General features: G+C 38.3%; 2 protein-coding genes across 2 annotated transcripts; both read left to right on the top strand.

Annotated features, from left to right (window-relative positions):
• The first annotated feature begins 2456 nt into the window (after positions 1-2456).
• Positions 2457-6063, top strand: enam (enamelin). Its single transcript, XM_042484312.1, has 8 exons — positions 2457-2492; positions 2653-2717; positions 2852-2881; positions 3051-3116; positions 3215-3256; positions 3377-3400; positions 3473-3556; positions 5501-6063. The coding sequence occupies exons 2-8, from the start codon at positions 2661-2663 to the stop codon at positions 5930-5932; spliced, it is 735 nt and encodes a 244-aa protein (XP_042340246.1). The 5' UTR covers positions 2457-2492; positions 2653-2660; the 3' UTR covers positions 5933-6063.
• A 3168-nt stretch (positions 6064-9231) lies between these two features.
• cnga1a (cyclic nucleotide gated channel subunit alpha 1a) lies at positions 9232-12922 on the top strand. Its single transcript, XM_042484441.1, has 8 exons — positions 9232-9326; positions 9443-9502; positions 9742-9817; positions 9881-10032; positions 10122-10226; positions 10467-10573; positions 11273-11883; positions 11984-12922. Exons 1-8 carry the CDS (start codon positions 9232-9234, stop codon positions 12920-12922), a joined length of 2145 nt encoding a protein of 714 aa, XP_042340375.1.
• Positions 12923-27594: the final 14672 nt, after the last annotated feature.

Genomic DNA, 27594 nt, shown 5'->3' with positions numbered 1-27594 from the left:
AGAACTAATGATGAGATTTTATCTTGTGTGAAGTGAAACTCATGAGCTCAGCAGTTTGGCTGCAAGAGTGTCTAGAATACAGTTTTGCAGATTACAGAGTAAGTCCTTCATTATCTGATTTGGAACCACAAAAAATAAACGCAAGAAACCTGCAATGCTCTAAATCACTGTGATGTACAACCACGCCATCTAAAACAAACACAGGGATCAGTGGAAACTCAGACACCACCAAAATACTTCCCATTGGCACACACCCTCTGTAAATTTCGGTGCTGAATGTAGATGTCTGGAAAACTTGTTTTAAATGTACTGGTGTTGTCGTTGTGTTGGTAGCAAAACAAAACATCCAAGTGCAGTAATGGACAGAGTACTCCAATATTTCACTGAAGTAAAGGCCTCAGTAAAACACATGTACATGTGCTTCATAACAAATAAAATTCTTGTCCTCAAAATCTTACTAAATACAGAATAGAAGTATTATCAAAGTATCAAAAATACATAAAGTACTCACTCTGTAGAGAAATGGCCCCAGTGACTCCTTATTATAGATAGTTAGATAGTCCTTATTATAGATAAACAGATAGACAGACAGACAGACAGACTATGCAGGGTTTGCCAAAGCTTCAGTGAGTCGCAAGACCTAGATTTTAAGGGTTGTGAAACATTAAAAAAAAATTGAAAGTAAAAAAAAAAATGTCTCTGCATTTTGTTAATATCTGTGAAGACAAATAAATGTATTAATCAAGGTATAAACCCTGAAAAAAATTAATAGAAGATAAGGGCACCATGAAGACCTGACCTGCATTAGAAAAGTATGCAGTTAAAATAACTCAAGAGCTAACAACAATTGCCAAGTATCAGGGCTGAAAATGAAAAGAAAAAGCACTCTGTCCAAAAAAGAAGCCTATTTAGCCTAATTGTTAGAATTTTGGGAAATCCATAATACAGACAGAGGATCCAAAAAACTAACCACAAAATTTAGAAAAACCTATGTCTTTACAATTGATATATCTGCTCAAAATCATTCAAATTGTTTGACACAAATGTCCTGCAGTTATTGTGTTCACCGTTAGAGTAAATTTTGCAGTTTATTCATCGTTCTGTACTGTAGTTTCTATGCACAGAATGTAATATGAATTGCCCATAAAATATGTCACTTTTTTATGGGTTGTCAGTTTACTCTATGATAGAAAAGGAGCCTGTTAGGGGAAAAGGGTGCGGACCACTGCACTAAGATAACACAAGATATACTTTATTGTCCCCTGGAGAGATATTTTGCTTAGACAGTAGTGCTGCACCCATATCAGCTGCAATTAACTTGAAGCAATACATAGTCAAACATGACAGTAAGTAGTACACCACAAACATAATTAAAACATACAAAGCATCATGAAACAACATCAAAATGAAGGATAACAAAACTAAAATCAGACAAACATAAAGTCACAAGATAACTGTGAGGGGTGAGATGATAAATTACAAAAGAAGAAAAAACAAAGAAGTCATTTCTGCTGGTTAGATCTGTACTAAATTTTTATTGTTTTCTCTAACCTTGTCTTATATTGTGAAATAAGAGATCATTTAAATTCTCCCGGCCTCAAACAATTAAAAAATGAAACTTGGAGAAGTTTAAAAGGTAAAGGCCTCTTTGATGGAAATACTGATGGACTTTTGAAACCGAGCAAGGACACAGATTACACATTATTTTTTGTTAAAGGGGTCACAAGCATAAAAGTTCAATGGTTTAATCTTGAACAATACATTGTATTTGGTATGCTTATTATATGTTTTTTTTATGTAAAACTACACATCAAACTATTGTAAACTATTACTCCTGAAATGCAGTGAATTAAAAATATAATTTATCATAAAATGAAAATTGTCAAATAGGGGAAAGTACGTAAAAGTTGTACTTTGTACCACTGCTGAAGCGTCTACTGAGTTGTGTTGTGTTTGTCTCAGAGTTTAAGCATTCAAGTGTTTGTTGTGTCATCTGTGGACCTCCTTCTCACCATCATAGGTGTTTTATTTTAATACTAAGAGCACTTAAAACTATAAAGTGTGTAATGCCATGATAAACAAGCACTTAATTCCTTCATATATTTGATAATTCCCCCTCAAATATTTTTTAAAATACAAACTCAGTGGTGTCTCCCAGTCATTATCATGACATGCTTGTGTCAGCTGCACACTGTCTTGTCTTTTTTTTGTTTGGTTTTAGGGCAATAAAGAGAAGGGCATGTGTGCTAAGAATACTTGCACAGCATGTAATTAACTAAAAGAGGGGCCTTAACCCTACATGCCTCTTTCTTTTTTTTTTTTCAAAGTGTTAGAAGATTTCTTCAAACACATAGCTCTGCGTGTTTTGCTGGATGTGATTGGCTGTCACAGGATATTCCAGAATATAAATGGCATCCATGTTGGAGATGAAGGACATTACTTTCCATCCCGGAGGAGACACATCTTCAGTTTCTCTCTGCACCAGAAAAAAGGTGAGATAGACCTTTCATATTGAAACAATATAACACTGTGTTAGGAACAAAGTCTTGCTGGTACAATCATGAATCCATTTCCCCCCTTTTATTTTATTAGCAAAGGAAACTGAGAAGAAACAATAGTCACTTAATGTTTCATTTATTTATAATTTTTTAGGAACAATCATGATGAAGCTGGTGGTGTTCGTGTTGTGCCTGCTCGTCTCAACCTTGGCTGCTCCTGTAAGTCTTTTCCTAAACATGATCTAAACCTGTCATTAAGTTTGATCCTTTTTAAGATTTTAAACACTGTTTTGCTTTAGGGGAAAATGCACAAAGTCACTAATGCTTCCTCATTCCCTTTGTTTGGTTTGCAGGTTGCAGAGAGTGAAAGCAATGAAGAACAAGTAAGACAGTTTCTTTTCAGTGAGGTTTTCTGTGTCTGTCTGTCTGCCGTGGCATGCCATACCATGTTTTAGTCATGTCATCAAATGTGTATTATGATGGGTGTCTGACAGAGGGAGGATAATTGGCTTAATTGCAGTGCATGTCTGGAGATGTCTGGTATTTCCTCAGCAGGTTGCGGCACATGCTAATGAGGCCCTGAGGTGGATGGAGATGTACAGGCTGTACCAGCAGCAGGTAGTCGGGGTTCATTGTAGTTTTACCAATAAATAGAAAAATCACCAATTCAGACAGTTTGGCATTAAATTTTAATCATTAATTTGTATTTTTTACAGGGTGTAGTCACAAACCCATTCCTGCCTGCTGCTGATGCTCCTGTAAGTTTATCTTGTTTGACTGTTACATGACTTTTAGATTTGTATAAAAACCTTTAACATATACAAAACTCTGGCATATTTATTAAAATAGACTTATTCATTAATTATTCATTCATTTAGGCTGATCCAGCTGCAGCAGTAGTGGTAAGCTCACAAACAGTGTCTAATCTGTAACAATTCAAATGCTGCTGAGTTAAAAATGTGTTATTAATGCAGGAGAATGCTGCAGCAGCCCAGCCAGCTGATGTCCCCGCTGCAGCTCCTGTTGCTGTTGGAGAAGGATCAGAGGAGGAGTCTGAGGTGAGCAGACATCTTCAAAATGTAAATTTAGATCTCTCTTTGTTGATATAAATGTCACTTCCGGTATTCGTGTTGAAGGTACCAGACAAAAACAGTTAAATACTAGGTGCTGGACAGAACAAAAGTAGATACAAAAAAAGCACACCAGATGATGCTCCCATGAACATGTATTACCTCCATGTGTGACGTTTGGGGCCCAAGCTGTTCTTCAGACATGAAAGAGTCTGTCTGAAGAAGGGCTTGTGCTAAAAATGTCACACGTGGAAGTAAAAAATGCTACATGTACATGTGTATGTACGGACTCTATATTTGTAGCAGACAAATAAAGCCTGACAAAAAGTGTTTAATGATTGGCCCTGCATGAATAACAAAAACATCCCCATTGAATTTACACTAAGTTGAGCAAACATAGATGAAGGGTTCCAGTGGAAACTGTAAAAACAGCATGGAGGCAGCAAAGGATCGTTATATTTGTAAAAGGAAACAGTTAGACTTTTCCTGTGCTGAGTTTGAGTTTGAAACTCTGCTTAAACAAACACCTGCAGTGGTTTTGTTCCCCCGAAACAAATCAAAGAAAAAGGCAAAAAAGTCCTCATATGCTGATCGTTTTCGCTGGATAGCGCCTATCTTGACTTGTCATAAAAAAGGAATACTTCACCCATGAAATCCAATACAAAAAATGGTACCATTTTTGATGAATTGATGTCACTGGGGACCACGTTTAACAATAGCACACCTACATCAAAACATCCATTTACAAACTACTCACATAACACATAATCCAAGTCTCATTTATCCAGTCACATGCTCAAAACTTCCCAAACACATTGCATTACTTTGCCTCCAGCCTTTTCTGAAGGGGACTGAGAATGAGAGCATTTATAAGTTTCAGTTTTAGTCTCGCTCAGAAAGGTCACCGTTGTTAAACATGGTCTCAAATGACTTCATTAATCAACAATGTTTGCGGTTTTTGGATTTTCGTTCACCGAGGGCATGCGAGAAAAGTTCTCTCTATGAATTCGAGTTAATGTGGCATGAATAAATGATAAAGAAATGGTCATTTTGTGGGAGAAGTAATCCCTTGAGAAAAACATATGCATAACAAACAGCAGTCACAATACAAAGACTTCCAAACTGAAGCAGCTGAATGGAATTTATCCATAATTAATTTATTATTTACACCTGTGCTTATTTTCTTGTTAGTTGCGTTATGTGCTCTTTAAAAAGACATTTGTCAGATATTCTCTGCTCATGGATGGGTTACTAAATTAGCCTACTGGGCACAGGCATGTCGGCCCAACGTATCAGGGGCCTGTCTGGCCTATGCCCTTCATCTGCAAAATATAACTACAATATACAAATACCGACCAGTAAGAGACTCAAAATTACCTCAAATTGATACAAAATGTCTGCAGAGAGACACAAAACTAAAAAAACAGGTATAACGACTACAAAGAGAAGGAAAACAGCACAAAAAAATACAACAACATCTGTGTTTATGAAGAATAGGTGGTAGGGCCTTTTGCATAACTGGGGGCCCCTTGTCTCATAATCCACCTGTGGCTCTGATGGCCAGACACATTGGTGAGGCCATTAGTTGAAAATGAAATTCAGAAACAACTACACTGATGTGTAGTACTCTTTCTATGGCTATGGTCAGTCAGCCTCTTTATTTCAGAAGATAACCAAATGTGTCTTGAATTTTTACACATCTAAATAATAATAATAATAATAAATAATAATAATAATAATAATAATAGTAAATAGGCCTTATATAGTGCTTTTCTGGGTACTCAAAAATGCTTTACATGTAATGCAAAAAGAAAAACAAATACAAATACAAAACAGAGAATACTGAAAGATGCTTACATGAAACAGAAGAACACAAATACAAGAATGAATGCAAAATTTTAAAATCTTTTTTTTTCTATCTCCTCGGCACAGGATGGCGCCCCTGCCCCCAAAGCTGCAGCACCTGATGCTCCTGCTGCGCCCCTAAACTCTGATGAGGCAGAGGAGGCCGAGGAGGTAGAGGCAGCTGAGGCTGAACCAGCTGCGGCTGAAGAAGCACCAGCAGACCCTGCAGTAGACCCCGCGGCAGACCCTGCAGCAGAGCCCGCAGCAGACCCTGCAGCAGACCCTGCAGCAGACCCTGAAGCAGCTGTTGAGCCAGCTGTGGTTGACGCTCCCGTAGACGCTGCACCAGGTGATGCAGCTGTTGAGGATGTGCCTCCTGTTGATGTTGTTCCTGCTGATGCTGCTCCTGCTGCCCCTGAGGTGGCTGTCGATGCGGATGCCCCTGCTGCTGTTGCTGATGCCCCACTGGCAGCTGAGATTGATACAACTGGAGTGGCAGCAGATGCCGCCACAGTGTAGTTATCTTCCCCTCATTATCAGATAAAGTGCTCCTCTGTTAGCAGTTAAAGAAATAGCTGGAAACCTCAATGGGATGTGTTTTTCTAGAGGATGAAAAAGCTGTGGCATATTAAAAAGTGACTGAAAAAAAACAAGCGAGATGTGTTTTTAGTTCAGAATTGGACAATTTATACAAGTTGTGTTTTTCTCTGCCTTTTATTAAAATACTTTTTGCATTAATGTACATGAGTGCAGTTGCGATTGAGTAGTTGTAAGCATGCACACAGGCACAATATCTTATTGTAAAATACAATTTTGAACCTTTTTGGACTTCGCCTTTTTCACAGCAGACATTTGGACTTATCACAGGAGAAAAAGCACAGGTGTTACTAATAATATTAATATTTTACTTTTAAAAAAATGATTCAATATAAAATGAAACGTCTTGCACCTCCAGAGAAACTTCTTGTGATGGCATACACTGCAATTACCACTTCAGCCAACAGGGAGTGCCACTGAACCACAGCGTGTCTCTAATGCAGGGGAGGAGGCTCTCCTTCTATTAGCATGCAGTGCTCAACACTGATAGAGGTTCAGATTTAATTTCCTCCCTGGTGATTCATATTCGTGTAAGAGGAACCAGATGCACCTGATCTGAAATCTGTCATCCCCGGCACGATCTAATAGGATCAGAGCTGGATATGGTTGAGAGTGCTGACTGAGCAGGAGATGCCAGGGTGTGTGTGTGTGTGTGTGTGTGTGTGTGTGTGTGTGCAGGCAGACTAAATCCTCTGCTGTTCCGCAAATGGTCAGGAAAATGATAGCGTGTCACCAAAAAGTGTCACCATTTTTTTTCAGTGGTCTGTGCCCTCACTAACAGCTTGACTGAAGGTTGTCCAAACCTCACTTAAACGAAATCTTATCTCCCACTTGAGTGGACAAACTGAGAGGATGAATGACTTTGCCTCTCCACTTCTCAGCCAACTCTAATCCACAAATCCTCATCAGGGTCACTGAGACTCTGTGACACTGTGAGTTAGACTCAATTCTTGTAGGTGTAACGGGCCCAGCTACATTTTGATATTATTTTAACAGCATCATTTATAGTTAATGTGATGCTGCTGTGAGTGGCCTGCATCCAGATCTTACAAAAAACTACAGAAGGATCAAAGAGATATGGGCTCCACATTACATTAACAAGTAGAAAAGGTGAGTTACCTGAAACTGAATGGATTTTGACTTCTGCTGATTGTGGTTTTAGACTCTTAGTGATCTATGTTTTCTTTTTTTATACAGCTCTAGATATGTCACAAAAACAGTGTTGCAGTATTAAAGATGTCTGACCAAGTAGAATATTAAAATAGGTGTGATATAGATGAAAATATAAATAAATCACAGGACTTTTGTGGAGTAATAACCATACTGCATAAAATATTTTGTTAATTTTCTTTTTCTTTTTCTATGTATTACCATTAAATACATAGAAAAAGCATACTGCAGATGTGAACTCATGATTTGATGCACTGTTTTTAAAAAGGTTGTTTTTCCTCTTTGGCTGTCTTCATTGAGAAGAGATTTGTATAGTTTTGCAATTGTGTGTGTACCTTTTGTTGTTTAGCTAAAACTTTTATTTCCACTTTTTTGATTTCAACAATGACTCAAATCAATGGAGACTGCAAGATATGTATCCAGAGCTTAGTTTCCTGCAGATTACTTTCTTAATTGTTTAGTCAAAACTCTCCATTTCAAGTTCCCAGAGAGTTCCCAGACATCATCAAATGTCTTTTTTTTTTGTCTAATCATTTGTATGAAACTAAAAGAGATCCAGTTTAGTATCACAGAAGAATAAGAAAACCACCAAATATTCACATTTAAGATTATAGTAGCAGTTCCCTTTTGCCATTTTTACTTGAAGAGACAGTTCACCCTAAAATCAAAAATGCACATTTTTCCTTTTACTTGTAGTTCTATTTATCAATCTAGATAATTTTGGTGTAAGTTGCCAAGTGCTGATGATATTGGCTGTAGAAATATTTGCCTTCTCTTGAAAATAATGGAACTATGACACTCAGCTTGCATTGCTCAATGTGCCCCTTTTGAGTATGCATGAAATGCTGTTGGTCACAGAACTGGTCAGAGTGTTTCTCCTTGCCGGTGGACGGCCGGACGGTCCCTGCCATGGCAGCATGATACACTGATGGTTGGTGTCCGTTGAGAACGTGGCTGGACAGAACCAGACCCTTGCGCATGATACGCGGCAGGGCAGCATTAAGTTAAAACGCTGCTGGTAATGACATAATATAAGGAGCGCAAGGGTGCTTATGGACCAGGCGGGAGGGGCGGTGTATGGGTCCAACAAACCCCAGGCTTTCATGTGGCGGGCTGGTGTTGGCTTCCTGTCTTAATATGATGATTTTTTTTTCTATGCCTTACCATGTGCCTTCTTCATCCAAACCCAACCATCTGTGTCAGCATGAACATTGTTGACATCCCGGCATTGGTTGCCATGTGCTTTTGTTGCCAAAACATAACCCATGTAGCATAATCCCACCATGTGCTTGTAGTGACATCATAGTAGCGGCATCATGGAACATAAAGAGCAGATGCAAAAGGATACCCAGAGCGTAATATCTAGCCACTGCAAAGCCACAATAGGTGACGACTTGGGATGAAAATGCTCTGGCTCAGCCCAGGAAGATGCCATTAATGTTTACATCTCTGGCTATCGCAAGCACAAGCCTCTCATCCATGAGTAGATGAACTCTTCCCTCTTTGTGATATTGGGCTTGGCGGATGTAGTTTGGCAGAAAGAAAATAGTTCCTACATGAAACTGTTCACAGGAAGATGCTCAGTATTCTCAAATGTATTTGTGTGCCAGGAAGTATTTTGATGGACCGGGTCATGATTTCTGGAAAGAGAAATTGCTGTTGAATTTTTCAAATGTATTTTTGGCACTTTGAGCACCACAAGCCAAGTGCAATGTAGTTCTATTTTATTGGAGAGAAGGCAAAAATCTCTGCGACTCAAATCAAAACAACCTAGATTGATAAATGCCTCGACAGGTAAAAGGGAAAATATGGATTTTTATTTGGGGGTGAACCGGGCCTTTAAAGATGATTCAAAGTTGTTACTGATTTACTTTCTATGGACTAATGAAAAAGTAGATGAATAGTTTAAGATTTACTAATTTGAGGGTCTATTTTGCTTATTATACTGCTGGGACAAATTAATTTAGTGTGTAAGAGTATTTAACCTCTATTCACTTAACATAATAACACATATAACTTATTTTTGCAGGGTGAACTGCAGATCTGCTGCCATGACTACTTCAACCACCCTTCCCCAACTCACTGTGCCACCTCACACTGTAGCACAGCTCTCCACAGACAATGAAAAGCAAAGCAAGGATGACCTGTAAGCTAAAGACAAGTTTGATTATAATGGTTCAAATAAGAGGGCTTAATATACATTAATGAGAAAGTAAAACAGTTAATTAACTTCTTTGTAACATGCTGTGTTTCTTCCAGCAGTTCGCCTGAATTAAATCGTTATCGTCTGCTCAACGTTAATAACAGCAATAACAATGAAGAGTAAGTACGATTATGGAGTCAGGAAGAGATAAGTGGGGCCCTTGTAAAACACGGTTGCTCTTTGATCTTTAATAGGCCTACAAAGGCCTATTAGATATATTAATTAATCCTTTTTTCGGGGAGGAAAATAAAAGAAAAGGAGAAGAAATATGTATTGTGTTATGTCAAACTTCCTCTAGCAATTATTAAAAAGAATATTTGATGCTCAGTACTCTCCAATGTATTAATGTACATTACAGAGAGGAGAAAGAAAAGGAAGAAAAGGAGGCAAAGGAAAAGGAAGAGAAGGACAAGAAGGAAAAAGAAGAGAAGGAGGCAAGGGAAACAGAAGAGAAGGGGACAGATAAAGAAGATGTGGAGACAAAGGAAACAGAAGAGGAGAAGAAGGAAATAGAAGAGAAGGAGGCAAAGGAAACCGAAGAGAAGGAGAATGAAAAAGAAGAGAAGGAAGCAAAGGAAAAAGAAGAGAAGGAGAAGAAGGAAAAGGAAGAGAAAGAGAAGAAGGAAAAGGAAGAGAAGGAAAAAGAGAAGTAAGTGCACCATTCAGAGTGACCTACTCATGGCAACTTTTTTCACCTGACTTTCAGATATTTAATTTACACTTTCTCTCTTTTTATAGGCCAAAAGAATTATTTGTCATTAATCCTGCTGGGAACTTGTATTACAACTGGTTGTTCATCATCACAATGCCAGTCATGTACAACTGGACCATGATCATTGCCAGGTGACTTCTTTAAAGCAGTAATTCTTTTTCAACAATGCAAATTCCCTGCAGGTCAAATGGTCACATGATTTCATTCAGCTGCAGTTGCCTCATTCTCTTACAAGCTCGTGGCAATTTGTTTGACTTACTTTGAACACACTGCAGTAATGAACACTTTTCAGCTGCAGCAGTTGCACAATAGGATGTAGTGGGGAACGTGCTCAATCTTATTACTAGTGGTCTTTTTTCTTCTGCAAACAGGGCTTGCTTTGAGGAGCTGCAGCATAACTACCTCGTTTACTGGATGACTCTGGACTACTCCTCTGACATAATCTACCTGGCTGATATGTTCTTCAGGACTAGAACAGGTGAAAAGCTGAACTGAGCTTCCCAATCAAAATCTGTTAAAGGATAAACTCACATGACTTTCCAAGTCTATCTTAAAACAACACTCACACCTCCACATGTATACTGATAAAATTATTGGTATCATCTCTCCTTTTCATACTGCACATAAAAATTTCCTTCTTAAGGTGATTTGATATGGGGGTGGCTGTGGCTCTAGAGGTAGAGCGGGTGACCACTAATCGGAAGATTGGCAAGTCGATCCCCTGCTCCTCCAGTCACCATGTCGAAGTGACCTTGGCCAAGATGTTGAACCCCAAATTGCTCCTGATTAGTGCTCCATAGGTGTGGGAGTGCATGAAAATGGTTATGGAGTACAAAATGACACTTAGTACTTTGGCCAGGGTATGAGTGGGTGAATGTGACATGTAAGAGTAAAGATGCTTTGAGAACTCAGAAGACCAGAAAGGTACTATACAAGTAAAGGTTCATTTACCATTTAAATGTGAGGAAGAACAAAAATCGACCGTTCTTGTTGCAAAAATGCTCTCTAGAGCTGATTTCTCATATGAGAATCCACACAATGTCAAGAGAATCAGGTCTGGACATTTTCTGGAGTTCTGTTTGAAATCAAGGGTTGATTATTTAAATCAGTCTGGACTTTATAAAAAAAAGTTTCATAACGTGGCATGTTATGAAACTGTCTATCTTTTTGAATGCAGGTTACCTTGAGCAAGGCCTGATGGTGAAAGATAAGCAGCTTCTACTTGATCGCTACATCAACAGCTTCCAGTTTCGTCTTGATTTCATCTCCATGCTGCCCACTGACCTCCTCTACTTCTTCCTTGGCCTCGATTATCCAGAGATCCGAATCAACAAGCTGCTGAGGATTGGCCGCATGCTTGAGTTCTTTACAAGGACGGAGACAAAAACCAACTACCCCAACATCTTCCGCATTGCAAACTTGATCATGTACATCCTCATTATCATCCACTGGAATGCTTGCTTTTACTTCTCATTCTCCAAGTCCATTGGTTTTGGCGCAGATGAATGGGTTTACCCTGCTCTTGATGATCCTGACGAGCCTGCTTTTGGGGAGTTGGGCAGAAAGTATTCATTTAGCCTCTACTGGTCCACGCTGACCCTGACTACCATCGGAGAAACTCCACCACCAGACCTGGACTCTGAGTTTCTCTTCCATGTGGTTGACTTTTTAGTGGGGGTCTTGATTTTTGCCACCATTGTAGGAAACATTGCCACCATGATCTCCAACATGAATGCTGCCCAAGCTCAGTTTCAGGCGCGGATTGACAACATCAAGCAGTACATGCAGGTAGATAAACCTTTTTTTCAGTAGTATAAGTGAAACAATCTGTTCTTTGATAATTCATTGAATGTTTTCCTTTCCTGCAATGTTTTCCTTTCATTCACAGGTCCGAAAGGTCAGCAAGGAACTTGAGTTGAGAGTCATCACGTGGTTTGACTATCTGTGGAATAACGGCAAGGCACAGGATGAAAGAGAGGTGCTGAGGTATCTTCCAGACAAGTTAAAGGCTGAGATCGCCATCCAAGTGCACATGGAGACGCTCAAGAAAGTTCGTATTTTTGCAGACTGTGAGGCAGGCCTGCTAATCGAGCTGGTGCTAAAGCTTCGGCCACAAGTGTTCAGTCCCGGAGACTATATCTGCAAAAAGGGTGACATTGGCCGTGAGATGTACATCATCAAAGATGGAAATCTTGCAGTCGTTGCAGATGATGGTGTCACACAGTTTGTTGTGCTGAAAAGCGGCAGCTACTTTGGTGAGATCAGTATCCTGAACATTAAAGGCAGCAAAGCAGGGAACCGACGAACAGCCAACATTCGCAGCATTGGATACTCAGACCTCTTCTGCCTGTCCAAGGATGACCTGATGGAGTCACTGGTAGAGTATCCAGATGCCAAAAGCATGCTTGAGGACAAAGGCCGGGAGATCCTGATGAAAGACGGTCTGATAGACTTGGACCCAGCTAATATCAAGCCTGAGGTCAAGGAGCTAGAGGAGAAGGTCAACAAATTGTATAACTCGATGGAGCTCATGCAGTTCAAGCTAAAGAGGATTTTGGGGAATAACAAGAGCGGTAACAAGGCTCTGAGACATCGCATCGCAGATTTGGAGCACCTAACAGGAGAGGAGGTGGAAGACGATGATGAGGAGGAAGAAGAGGTGAAAAGGGACGAGAAAAAGGTGGAAGAGGAGAAAAAGAAAGAGGAAGACAAAGGCGAGGAGAAAAAGGAAGATGAAGGAAAAGGTGAAGCGGAAAAGACAGGAGAGGAAAAAGTTGAGGAAGCAAAAGATGAAGAAGGAAAGGCAGAAGAAGAGGAGAAAAAATAAACCCATAGTTTCTGTATAACACTAGGAACTTTTCTAATTAGCCACAATAGAAACTTTACCACAAAGAAGTCTTTCTTTCTGGAGTTGCTTCTTAGAAGACTCACAGATAATTAAAAACTGAAGAAAAGAGAAACACTAGAGACTGGCTGAAATACTGACAGGAACTCTTGAAAAAGGCATTTCTACTGTATTTATTACCAAATTAAAGATAGTAATTCAATGGACAAATATTGCCAATGACGATATTTATATTTGATTAAAATAAAATATTGGCTTCAGGTATCCTATTTATTTGATTTTCATGACTGGGTGTGCATGGTCATGCTATTCCCAAAACTGCAGTATACACTGTTGTCCACATGAGGATAGTAAATGGCAACGATTTTACAGGTGATTACATGGCATACAGTAGCTCTGGGACTGAAGCTCTCTCTGCACAAAAGGTTGCATGAACCAGTAGATAGAAGGTTTGAGGCAAGGCTCTTTATTTCTATGGCACAATTGTGCTACAAGGGTGGTAGTTAAAAGCATCTTACAAATTTCATGAATTAAAAAGTAAGACAGGATGAAAAAGTGATTCAGACGTTAGAATAATAATCAGTAGATACACGTAAATGGCAAAACCAAAGCAGGGACCAAAGTTCTATTATATGCAGCTGTGAACAGCAAGGTTTTAAATTTAGACCAGACCACGATCATCTGATGGTGCCACAAATTGCTTAGGAGGTTTTTCCAGGTAGTCTAATACAACTTCCCCATGTTATTTGTTCACCCAAGAAACAATCTGCATACCAAAGTCAAAAGAGCTGAAACATTTTTTAGATGATCAAAACAGACAAAGCATGTCAAATATTATTTTTCTTTTGCCCAGTAGATGATACATAGGCCAGCTGCAATGATTTATAATCAATGTTCTGATTTACTGCAGCAACTTTAGAATGGGTGTGATATGTTTCTTTTTCTATATTTTAGTTTGAGCTTACACTATTGCATTTCAGGCAAGGTATTGAAAATACTGTCACAATAATCTAAGTCAGTGGTTTCCAATCATTTTGTCTTGCGACCCTTTAAAATAAATGTCTGTGACGATCATCAAAATCTACGGCCTTCATGTGAACCTGTGAGCTGTTCAACCAAAGAGTGAGTTTTCCTCCTCAGATGGTTGTTGGAAATTATTTTCAGAGGCCTGAAGAGGTCAAAGTATTGACAACATTCACATCCAAGGTTGTCAAACATCGATGCTTTCTCACATCTCTTACTGTGTGATACAGATGCTGAAGGTAATGTTTGGGGTCTCTATGACATGCTCCCTTCAGTATCTATCTATATGTCATGAGAGGTCATGAGATGATAAATGGGAGAAAAGGAAGAAAAAGAAAAGCTGTTATACAAAATTTTGTATTCATATTTAGACTCAACCATTTTCTGCTTTTATTATGAAGAAAAAATTGATAATTTCACCTCATAGGCTTCAATGTGTCATGAAAGTGATTTGTCTAAGAGGACTGGAGAGGAAATCACTCTTTACTGGAACCACAAGTAATTCACCTGAAACATGGAGCCCCAACTAGATTGCCTGCTTTCGAGTTTTGAGCTACAGTGCTCAAAGCCATGAAAATAAAACATCTGATTTGTAAAATTGAAAAGTGTTTTTACTTGAAGGCGGGGGCTTTCATTCAGTCGACAAGCAGAAACAACTGCACATCTTGGAGATTACCAATCAAATGTGAGTGTAAGCTTTTTGTGAGTGGGTGTTGCACGGTGCTCTACATCACTGAGCATGTTTGATTTTCTTTTGCTCAGTTTCTCTGTGCTTTATATGTACACACACATCACCACCACCACCCATCACCTGTGAACAGAACAGAACAGACACGCTTCCACTCAAAGCCAGATGTCTGAAGGAACCAAAATAAACACCACATAACAGTATGAGAGCAGCTAAGCATGTGACTATTGATCATCTTTTGTGCTGGGTCTCTCAGCACTGATGACTAGATGGCACTAGCACACAGTCACATTCACAAGCTCTAATGCGTTAATCAAATCGTTGATAAAGCCCAACAAAGAAGAAAAGCAACCAATTTGTGATATCTGGCACACCTGAATGAATCAGATGTGTTGGTGATTTGTTGGCACTCTGGGAGGAGCTGCATGCGTCACCCTGCCCGCTCCTGTCATCTTCTCTGACTTTATCATTGAGCGTTGCATTGTGGGAGCTATGCAATGTCTTTGTCCTAATTAATTAAGAGGCAGCAGATGGTTTTTAAAATGTACTGCAGATATAACAATTGAGCAATTAAAGAACACAATGTCTTTCTATTCTTATCTCATTCTAAATGTCTCACAGTTTTATTGCTCGCGCAAATGTTAAAAGTCAGAGTTACAAAACTCTCACCAGAAAAATTGCACAGAATAACAGTAAATGAACTTTGAACCTTGATAAACAGTGTTGAGGAGCAACTAGTTACAGTAATTAAATTACAAAATGAATGTAATTGTAATCAGTTACACTTACTGAACAACAGAAGTAAATAAATTGCAGTCACTAATGAAAATGTGATGGTGATTACAAAGGGGTAACATATTAAAAAAAAATCATTCATGGATAAAATACTCATTCTGTTGCTTTACATCTTTTTGCCTTGCAGGAATATACATAACATATATGCACATATATTTGAATGTCTTTTCAGCTTTATTTCCCTACTTAAAACATTTGTTAGAGAAGCAATCAAAAAGTAATCAAATGTAATGTTATATTACTTTGATGAAGGAATTATTACAGTTATTAACTTACTACATTTTAAAAGGGTAACTAATTATCTGTAACCCATTACATTTTAAATATAACCTTCCCAACACTGCAGGAAACTTGACTAATTTCATTGATTCATGCCACCTGTTTATCATTTGCAAAAGTAACATCTGTACATTTACCATATAAGGCATCCCTGGGGCATATGGGGGAGAAACGTTAGGACGATGACTGACAGGGGCCTTAAAGAAATATAACAACATTAATATTTTTTATTCAGCATAATGTTATTAATTAAATAATTAAATTAATTAAATTAATTTAGGATGTGCTATCGAATACTTACGGTTTATTTATTCTGTCTTGTTTCTGGCAAAAAAGTAAACATCTAGAGAACCTCCTCCCCCTTGTATTTTCACGAAATGGTTCCGTCCTGTCCCCAAACCTGGCGCAAACGGTAAGACGTTAACAGAGCAAAGTGGGCAGTGTTGATGGTGCTCAACCCAAACTGAAAACGTCTAAAAGAAAAGTCTGGGTACCAAAAACCAAAAGAAAGACAAGAGACAGAGAAAAGAAATGGCGACACTATGTCACCCAGTCCTTCACAAAAAAGGTGGGTCAGCGTTGGTCGTGGAATTAACCTCTTTAGTCTGAAGTGAAATAGACGACGTTTGCTCCCGCAACGTTAGCTAAAAAGCCTGTCTTAACCCTTTGAAACCTGAGCAAACTGGCTTGGTTTGTGACAATAACATGGGAGGAAGTCAGTGAGCAACAAAAGCAGAAATGAACCAAAAATTGTAAAGAAATTAGTGAAAAGGTTGAAGAACATAACCTGCAAATTTAAAATAAATAAAAAGGCAAACAAGATTGGCAAAAAATCCTTCAAAATTAAATAATTCTGTATCATAATTGTATACATGCAGTTATGATGGATTATATCTTAAAACTTGGAATAACAGCCCAGGCTACTGTTTGCTTAAAACACTGAACTGGGACCAACTTTTAATTCCTTTCACACAAAACTTGCTCAGCAAAGATGCAAATACAATAAAATTATGTATGTAACTATTGAGACCTGGGTTCATTTTATTTAAAAGGATGGGAAGAAGGTCATGAGCAACAAAAGAAGAAATGACCCAGAGGTCAGCAGTAAATCAGTAAAAAGTACAAGAAAATTACCTGAATATTTGCAAAAAAAACCCCAAAAAACTGAACAAACAAATAACAAGTAAAACAAACAAAAAAATCTTAAAAATTGTAGTAATTTTGTAAAATAACTCTAAATATATCATTATGATAATAATGTATATACTTAACTGGACATTTCTCCTTAGCTTTAAAAAAGAAATAGTCCTCTACATCTGCTTATCTCTTTTTTGCGTCTTTCTTTTTAACTATGAAAAATATTGTTTGGAGCTCATGGTGTTAGTAAAATGAACTGAATGATTTGTGGAGAATCGTACCAAGCTATACTGGCAAAAGTTTAAACATGCAGTTTCAACATCTTGCAATTTGTGGAACATGTCTAACCAATTTTTTAATTGCCTTTTTTCATGTTTTTGAAATAAATTGCACCATTTTGCTCAAGGTTTAAAATTTTAAATACTGGTGAAAGGTGTCTGAAGGCAGCACAAGAAAAGTGATGTCGCACCAGGTCTCAAAGGGTTTTAACAGGAAATTCTGTGTTTACATTTTGCCCCTCTTTCAACCAGCATGCTATCAATACAGTCAAATGTTTAGTGAGTTCTTCATACTAAAACAGTTGTCCCTTTCTCCTGCCTGGTATCAGGCTTAAATACAGATGCAGCTTCATCCTCAGCAGTCCGGTCTCCACAAACACCTCCACCAATGAACCAGGCCTACGACCAACTTAAGAAGGAGGTGAGCAGCAGTATGACAAATATGCCACTTGGTAGCAACTGAAATTTTGGTTATTAATCCATGGGCCCAGACTCCAAAAAATCACTTATTGGTACATCCTGAAATAGCAAAGTCTAGCAGTGATTTTTGTAATCCTTCATTTCTGGGACTTTTATACCTATACCCTATGCCGGATGTCTAATAATCAGGGTCCTCAAAAAGTGTTAAAAGGCATTGAATTAATCAATCTAAAAATAGGGCCTGAATTGGTCTTAAAATGTCTTAAAAAATTCAACCCAACCCTAAGTAATTGGTGTCGGGTCTATTTTTTCTTCTTTTCTCCCCCAATTTTGGTTACAGTTAAATCAGTCTTCAATTTCATTGAGTGGCATTGAAAAAGTCTTAAAAAGTCTTAAATTCCACTCGCTGTAAACGAAAAACAGAAAAGTATTTTTAAAAGAAGCAATGCATATAATGTAGCATATGTTGACATGCTGTTGGTGATCGTTTAAAACACTGTTTTTGCTCCAGTTGTGCACAGATTTGAGGACTTTTTCATGCATACAAATGCAGTTTTCTCAATTTTTTTTTTTTTTGCACATTTGTTAAAAATCTGTGTTATCAAGCCGTCTCCTTTTCCAAGATAACAGGTATCACATTTTAATGTGTTTTTTGTGACCATTCCAAGGCACACCTGTGCAGTAACAATGCTGTTTAACCAGCAAGTTGACACGCCACACCCCTACGGGTCGATGGATTATCTTGGAGGAGGACAAGTGCTCACCAATACAGAATTCAACACATTTGTGCACAAAATTTGAAACAAACAAGTATTTTTTGGCATACAAAAATCTTTAAATTGAATCTGTGCAAAATGGAAGCAAAAACAAGTGTTGTGTTTTTCAGTGTATTTGAAAATACTAGTAGTTCACCAGCCAGCATGCTAACATGCTATTTGAGCAGTGCTGTGACAGGCAGTGAATGACTGGCATAATGTTAGCAAATATTTTGATATGAAGTGTCACTCCATTTAATTTCTTATACCTTTTATATTGTAGAGATTTATTTCCCATCAACATGTCTGGTGCTTTGAATCCCTCTCTTTCTTCTGCAACTGTACAGCGCACTTTACATTGTATAAATATTAATGCCACATACACTATATTGTCATGAACTCAATTTTGATAGCCAATGAAAACGTCCAGGCAGAGTGGGTGCAGTGAAGTGATGGAGCGCATGTCATTTATCCTCGGGAAATTGCTGCCTAAAAGGCTGATTTCCCAGTGGAGACATTTCTCTGTGGGATTCAAAGCCTGAGGGTATTCACTGTATCGCCGAGTATTAGCACAACACAAAGAGAAGGAAGAAAAATAAAAATAAAAGGGTCATATTTTACATCAGCTATAGTTAGAGACATGTAGCTGAGCAGTAAACTGTTTTCTTCAACTCAGTTCATCCTGAAATTATTCAACATATGAGCATGGAGTGCAATCTCAATGAAACTCATTAAATGAATGGCCATAATGTCAAATATCTGATCACTAGTTAATTAGTTGTAAAAAGTGAATTATTTCAGTTTAACAGTGTGCATAGTCCATGTTAAGGTGTGCTTGTCAAAACATTGTAAATGTCCCTGCCCTCATACTTCCATGTGTCCTTTGTGACAGCATAAATACAGCCAGTAGATGGCGCTAGAAGACAGAGTCAAACTTTTTCAAAACAAAAAACTGAAAAATGTCGAACGAGTTTGTGGTAATGTACCTTTAGGTGAAGGCAGCGCTGTAGTTGGCCGTGGTCTTTGAGGCTATTAAATACGTCAAAACATGTGGATGGAGAATTCTTTTCACTATATTACCGATTCGTTTCATCAATTCATGTCTTAAATGTCTTCTTCATCTCCTACGGTTTTATTTCACTTGAACTTAACTTTGCGATATTGCCTCTGATTTCCAGTGGAACTGCTGCGTTTCGTCTATACCTGTAAGCTTTCTGAAAATGTGAACAAATACGGACAAAATGAAGGCAGAATACAGATAGGAGGCTCCGTCCATGTCTGTACACGTCTTTAACACAAATAAGCCCATACACTGTCTAACTCTCAGCCCCAAAGAAACTGTTTCCTACTGGAGATGCAAAGCTTTAAATATGTGTCACGAGTATCTGCTTAAATGTTTCATTAATCATTTTCTAAAACATCTGGGTGTGGTAGTTTTGTGTTGTGTAGTGAAGTAGGTAATCTCAATGACTGCATCTAGACCCTTCTCGACAGGTAAACAAAAATAAAAAAATGCAGTTTTAACTTTAAGTAATTGCTGTAATGAATGAATTGCTCAAAAATGCTAGATTTGAGATGAAATAATATCAGGGACATCTGGATGCAGATAAGATGGCGGAGGGAACTTAATCATTGTTCATTTCACATACTACCCCATACTGTTATGACATAAAGCTGGCTGAAAATTGGCCTGTAATTGTTTCAGAGTCCGTGATTAGGCTCTCCATTGGAAAAATATATATTGACACTCAGGATTGAGTACCAGGCGCACAAAACTCTGACTGGAGGAAGAGCAGAAGTGGTTTAGCTCTCCTCCATTTCCCTGTCTGATCGAAACACTTTAAATCAGCTCAAATATCATAAGATATTTATGCTAGTTCTTCAAGCTACTTCTCTCCTTATATAAAAAGCCTAGTTTGGGCTCTACGGGTTTGGTGCACCAGGTGCACAAAGTGACAGCAAAAGGGTACCTGGACCATTTTTCTCAGCTGTCAGCATTTTTTCTAATTTCCAGTGTTGTCCTTGGTATTTTCACAGTCTGCCAACATTTGTAAAATTTCAGACAGGCATTCCATGTCTGAAAAAGTACTGGAAGCAAATGAACAAAACACTGGAAAAATAATTAAAACGGCTTGTTTAAGTGGCAGACAAGGTAATAGTTATCCTAGACACCAAAACAACATTCTCATAAAAGACAACGGCCTAAAGATAACATTCAAGATACAAAAAGTAAAACAACAAAGTGCTTTCACTTTCTCCTTAGGGATGCTATCTAGCGCTGCCATCTAATGTTTCCTTGAAGGAAAGAAAGTTTGACACCTCCTTAATTAAAGGAGGCAGTTTAGTTCAGTTAAGTTTTATTCAACCCCTGGCACCAGCAAATAGAGAGGAAATTTGCCATCACCACAATCTTTCCCTAACTTTAACTGAACCATAGTTTAAATGTGTTTTTCAATCCTCCTATGGAAAATTAAACATTATCATAACATAAACAAATCAAACATAGTCTGGGTTTGCAGAATCATCCATATGAATGTTCATGTCTGGAGATGGGCTTGGATTTTAAATCCCAAACAGATTGTGCAATGGGATTTATTTTCATTAAGATTTTGTAGATTACATTATTTTACTGATGTTTATTGGGATTACATGCATCATTTATGTAATCACAATTGTATATTATAGTTTATACTTCTTTTTTCTTGTTTAATATGTGAATTACATTGCACATTTTTCCTGTAGTGCATTGCTTTGAATTGGTAAAGTGATACCCCGTAAGACAAAAAAGTGACTGAAAAGTATATTTCAAACAATTGAGAAACAAATAATTAAACCTCAAACAGCTGCAACATTAAACGCAACACCTTTGTTTTTACACCCATTTTTCACAGGTTACAGTTAAAGATCTTAGACTTAATGTACTCAATAGATATAGTTCTCTCAAATTGTGGTCCAATGAAAAGGAAGGCCAAAATAAGAGATCAAAAAGTAAAACCAAGCAGCACGGATTAAATATAAATTAAGATTCTGTTCTAGCATTGCATATTTATCGCCTCAAATGTTTTCAGAAACATGTTTTAGCTTACCATTTAACTGTAACAAGAGATCTGGCTGGCTGCCATTGTGTTGAACAGACGAGATCGCATTATGTCTACACCTGCGGGAGTGTTTATTGTAGGGGTGGATTAATATTGGTTTTTAGGGCTGACACAAATGCCGATTATTAGTATTTAATGAGACTGCTTACTCACATTTGGAACCAATATGCATTTACAATAAAAATGAAAATCTTTCCATCATAATTTAGAATTTGTAATATAATACAAAATCCAACACTTTGTTGGACACACAACTTTGTTTAAATGCCTTTAGCAAATGTTTATTTAAAACCGAAACTTTCAACATCATGTACAAAGTTCCCAGCAACTTCTTTATGAAGTCAAGTAAAAATTAAAATCAATAAAAAAAAATAGTAGAAATAAAATAGTTCAAAAGTATTTGCATCTTCCTGGTGCATAGACAGTTTTATGTGAATACTCTGTTTATATCAGTAAAATACTTCCTTTACATATGACAAGCAATTGGATATTTTTGGAAGATGAGCCCCCGGGTCACTCCTGTCACTCCTTTTAATGGAGCTGTATTGACACAAACTGCCAGTACCCTGCCGATCCCTCTCCCTCACCTCCCATGGGCCATAAAACACTAATGTTGCATGTGGGGAATGTGAAAATATGAATATAGTAAAAAAGGCTGAATGCAGCAAGGGGACAGACTTGCAGTAACCCTGTATCCAGAGAAGAATGAAAAACCACATTGCTTTCTCCAGTTAGTGCTGATATGCTACTAACATTTATGCATAAAACATATCTTGTCATTATCATTAGGATCATTGTAAGGAGCAAGAGTGCTTTATTCTTATCAGAGCAGCAGTTGATATTCACTGATAATTGCAGTGCCGGAAGCTTTCTTAAGGCTTTACATGACAGTTAGTCTTCAGTCGTGTGCCACTTGCTGATGCAGGTGGCATAGATCATCTGCATGTAGAATACCTTAACACTGCTCACTTCAGCTGACACAAAACTGTCAGGACTCTGTTGAAATGTTTCTATAGCACAGACATGCCCTCTAATAGCCTTTAATTGATTAGTGTGTGACAGTCTGTTGGTGGTCAATAGACATGCTCTTTGCACACACAAATTAGAGTACAACAAGCTACGTGGTAAAGCTTTCACATGGTATTCTTCTCAGGAACATAATGTTCCAAGGTCAGGACTAGTCAAGGAATATTTGGAGAGCAATGCTCTTTCATTAGCAAATAAATTGGTGTCCCTGGTTACATTTTGAATTGATCAAAATAAACAGCCCCGAGCACTGACACACCACAGAGGCAGCTGTGAAAAGAGCCAACGACACTGCTGCGGCTGAAGCTATATGTAACGATTGCCCTGTTTTTTTCTCAAGAGATATGCAGTGGGAGACATGCGTAAAATGACATTTCATGTAAAAAAAAATTTAATTACCTAACGACAATCAACGCTGTACACACACATAACAAAGCCACAGCCAGACAACGAGGCTACAGCACCTCATTAAGCAGCCAGTCTCTAAATGATCAGAGGTGAAAACAGACAGGGGTCAAGACTGGACTCTGTGGAAATATGCCTCAAATGCAAATGAAGCATTTTTTAACCTTGCCTTTTGTTACTGTGTTCTCTAGCAGCCATTACTGTACATTGTATGCTGCTTTAAGAACATGTACATAATAGGCCTAATGGTGTTTTTGCATCATGTATATGAAGGGTGAATCTTTGGATTTTGCCATCAAACTTGAATTATTGTGCTCTTTTCAACCTTTTCAAAATACTAATTTCAAAGGAGTTCTGTGTAAGGTTGTGTCAGTATACCTACAATGTCCTTCATTTAATTCTGACTCTCTTTCCATGTTAACAGTCACCAATAAAGGCTAAAAAGGCTAGAAACGTATTTCTTCAAAGCATTAAATGCCATTATTGTTCAACCTGGATCCTATCTTTTCATCTTTTTGTGTCTTTATAGCCACTTTCCACAGGACAGAAAGGCTTTGTATTTAACTGGAAAGGTTACAATGAGCATTCACTCACAGGCATTTTAGCCTCTTTGATGGGCCACCACAAAAAAATGGCCTGTTTCCGACCAAGCAGCGCTTGAAAGTCAGGCAAAATTAGTCTGCACTGAGTTTGAAAGATGGACTAAATAAGTAAGAGATATAAAACAGAGGTAACCACGGTAACATTTTCACTGGCTTCCATGCTGCTTTATGTTGTTTACTAACCTGTTTTCCAGCCAGCCCATCTGTGACTTTGAATGTAACACACCAGATTCAAAATATAACAGAAAAGCTTCATTGTCTAATGCAAAGTGCTGTACACTTGATGTGTTTTAATGTGTGTTCCCATGTTAAAAAAACTGAATGTATGCGCTAACTTTGATGGAAAATGGATAAATGTGACACATTTTCCATCAAACAACATTTTTCAGAATTTGTCCATTACTGTAAGAGACTGAACGGGCTCCAATGTAACCACTCGGGGCAGGTGTGCTCCATCAATTTATGTCCACTAAAAGTGCTTGTTCTTGCTATTGACAGGCTCAGATTTTTTCATTATGAGTGTCTCATAACATTACGAAAAGGACCAGTGCAATCTGTACCTTTTTACTTGCTTCAGTCTGTTTTGTGTCCAAGTCTCATAAGTCTTGTTTTAAACCCTGAGAGAGAGTTGGAGAGTGCTGGTAATAGTTTGATGTCTTGAAGAAAGCATATATTACAGTTATCTAAAATAATTTGTGGCTGAAAATTTAGTTGATTTTGACAAGATGAAAAAGTCAGTAAGATGTAGAACGAGACTTCTAGTTAGCAAGATTTGGACCCAAAGCAGACCGGAACAAGTAAAAGGTGAGTAAAAATACTGTCTGCTCCTGTAAGGTCCTTTCTGTAATGTTGTTAGACACTCGTAATACCAATCTGAGGATGTCAGTCATAAAAACAAGCACTTTTAATGGACGTAAATTAACCGGTTGCACCTTCCCCAAGTGTTTACATTGTTTATTGGCTGCCAGCAGCTGCGCTTTCTCTTATACTGAACCAATTTCAAAAACTATTGTTCCCATAAGTCACTTAGACACAAAAACTTCCAGGGTCCAGGTTGAAAAAAAAACCGAGTTCCCCTTTAAACAATGGTCATTACTGAATAAATATTTTTTTAAAAATGGAAAAAAAGAGCAACAATTTTGACGTAAATCTTTTTGACAGTAATCCAAAATTCATCAGCATCAGCATCAAGGTTTAAAGAGTGTCAGTTAATCACAAGTGTTTTTTATTCCCTTTTTTTCCACACAGTATTCATGACATGTCCTAGAACTCCCCAGAGCGTCGAAGCTCTATTATGAATCATGTTGAGAGTAGGTCTACAGATCATTGAAGTAAAGAAGTGGCTCAGCAGCTTCAGTGCAAAAGACCAACAAAAATCGTTACTTTCCCTCAAATCAGACAACATGTTCTCATCCCAAGTTTTCACATATTGCAGTTTTGCAGTGGAATTACACGTCCAAATATTACAGCACATGGCAACCAATGCCTGAACACCAACAAACGCACATGCTGGCAAGGATGGTTAGGTTAAGGCGACAAAGGGGAAGGAGGCACATGGGTAGGTGTAGAAAAAACATCACATTCTAACAGGACGCAAACACAGGACTCCTGCATCAAAGTCCGGGGTTGTTTGAACCATCCACCTCATCTGCCACCGACCCTATAGGCGCCTTCACGCTCCTTATATTACATAGTTACCGGCAGCGTTTCAAACTGATACCATTCTGCCGCATTTCATGTGCATGTGACAGGTTCCATCTGGCCTCATTCCCGCCCGCTCCTATCACGCATATAATAACACAAGGAAACCAATTACTGAAAACCACAATAATAATAATAATAATAACAACCTGACTGGTTCTGTCTGGCCATGTTCTCAACTAATACCGTCCAGCAGCGTTTCATGCGCATGCGAAAGGTGCCTTTTGGTGCTCTTACGCCAAAAGCACTGACTAAATGATGCTATTTACGAGTTTGTAATGAGAAGGGTTTCACGATTAATTTGTGTGTGACTGTATTCTTTGCCACATACAGTATTTGAGCAAACTGGATTTCCCATCTTACTTTCCACTGCTTCACCCTTGCACGTATCACATGTGGCTGTATGAACCATTTCAATCTCACAGTAATAACAAGACATCCGCTGCTCAGTAATACAGGCCTTTCAGATCGTACAGATGACAACTGGAGAGACCCTCAGGGGTTTTTTGAAAGTGATCAAAGACTTAAGTAAAAACCACAGACATGAGGTCAGTGCCTTCTGTAAGTGGTTAACTATGAACTGTCGTTGCTGCTTTTTTCTGTAACAGAGTTCCCTCTTTTCACCTAATGGACCAATTCTCTCAGTAGAAAATATAGTTTTGATATTTCTTACTGAGGTCTAAATGTTTTCTCAGAGTTTACAAAGAGAAATGCCACAGTATACTTCAAACTGAAGCTGAATCAAAAAGTGAACACTGACCTGATTATAAGCATTATCACATGAATATCCATAGATTTATATGAACAAAATCACTGAATATGTATGCTTTACTTTCACACTGCAAACACTGTTGTATTATTAATCTGAGTCCCCATCAGGATAATTTGGGCAATATTTACATATCCTCGGGGAAAAATCTTCAAAACTGTCAGTGTCTCATATGAATTTCAGTCGGCATTAACATGCAGGATTGCACAGCAGAGCCAAAAACTCAATCCACTGCCGAAGGCTGGGTCTAATACATAAACTCCCTTGTTTAAAACCACTGCAACATAAATCATTTTAACAACATCATGTAATGATCCAGTGGTTTCTTAAATAGGTGTAATTTAGGTTTTGTTCCTGCACCGCTCAAGCCTCTCCATCACTCAAACACACCTTTTATGTCAGATGCAGTTAAGAGCATTATGTAAACAGTGTGAATAAGACTATAATCTTTATATCTGCATGTGTCTGTAAACAGTGGATCTTACAACTGAACATAAGGAGCATGAGGGCCCTTATAGGGCGGACGGGAGGGGAGGAGGATGGGTCAGATGAACCCGGACTTTGATGCGAGATTCCGGTGTTTGCTTCCTGTTTAAATGCGATGTTTTTTCTACACCTGCCCATTTGTTGATGTTCCAGTGCTGGTTGCCATGTACTGTTGTTGCCTAAACATAACCATGTGCAGCGTCATTCCAGCATGTGCATTTGTCGACAGTAGCTGCATCCTGGCATGTAAAGAGAAGATGCAGACGGATACCTAAAATGTAACATTTAGACGCAAGTCCATTGACAAAGCGGCAACATGTGACGACTTGGGATGAAAAGTATTGGTGAAACTTTTGACTTTGCCTTATTGGGGTATCAATGCTAACGTAAAGGATGCATGAAAGTATGAGGGCGTTTTCAGTGTTTGAAATGGACATGTCTACTTTTGTACATAACAGGAGTTTGAGCCAAAAATTCAGGGGCAAGGTTATCGTAACCCAGTGCAAAAATAAGAAGACCAAATTTGCACTAAATGTTTTAAGCTTAGTTGTTTATTTGTGGCAAAACTTCAGTAAGCATTAGGTTGGGGGGTGGGAGGCTGAATGTGTGAAGGCCCGGCACTTAATGTAAACAGTGTAAATAACTTAAATTTCAGGAAGTGTGAAATGGAACGACTGTTTTCTTCTGCTGTGTAAACATAGTGGTCTCGCTGTGTTGTGCTACGGTATAATGGATCCACATGACACCACAAGCGAGACCCCACAATAGACTGTAATCACTGCATTCTTCTGCAGTGGAGTGAAAATGTCCTGTGACTTACCCCTCAAACCAATCGTAGCATAGCATTACATGTTCTGTTGATTCAGTTTAAATTTCAGCTCCTTTTTTATTGGAGTGCTGACATAAAACTTTTTAGGAAAATCACCATAGACTTCCCAGTATGACTAGGAATTTTGGAATTATTTCAAAGAATGAAATGACTCTGGGCACCAGCCACTGCATGGTGACGAACATAACTGTTGAACAGCTTTACTGGATTGATTGGATTTGATCAACCATGGAACACATGTAAATGTACCCGTGTAGAGGTTACCACAGCACTGAAGGCTGTGGAAGTAGATGGAGGTTTATGCGATGTGAACAGCTGGATGTCTTTGGGGGACTTCAGCTTGTTACTTGTGAATATTGATGT

The sequence above is a fragment of the Plectropomus leopardus genome, chromosome 4 (genome assembly GCF_008729295.1).
Source record: "Plectropomus leopardus isolate mb chromosome 4, YSFRI_Pleo_2.0, whole genome shotgun sequence".
NCBI lineage: Eukaryota > Metazoa > Chordata > Actinopteri > Perciformes > Serranidae > Plectropomus > Plectropomus leopardus.
This window is presented reverse-complemented; position numbering and strand designations above follow the sequence as displayed.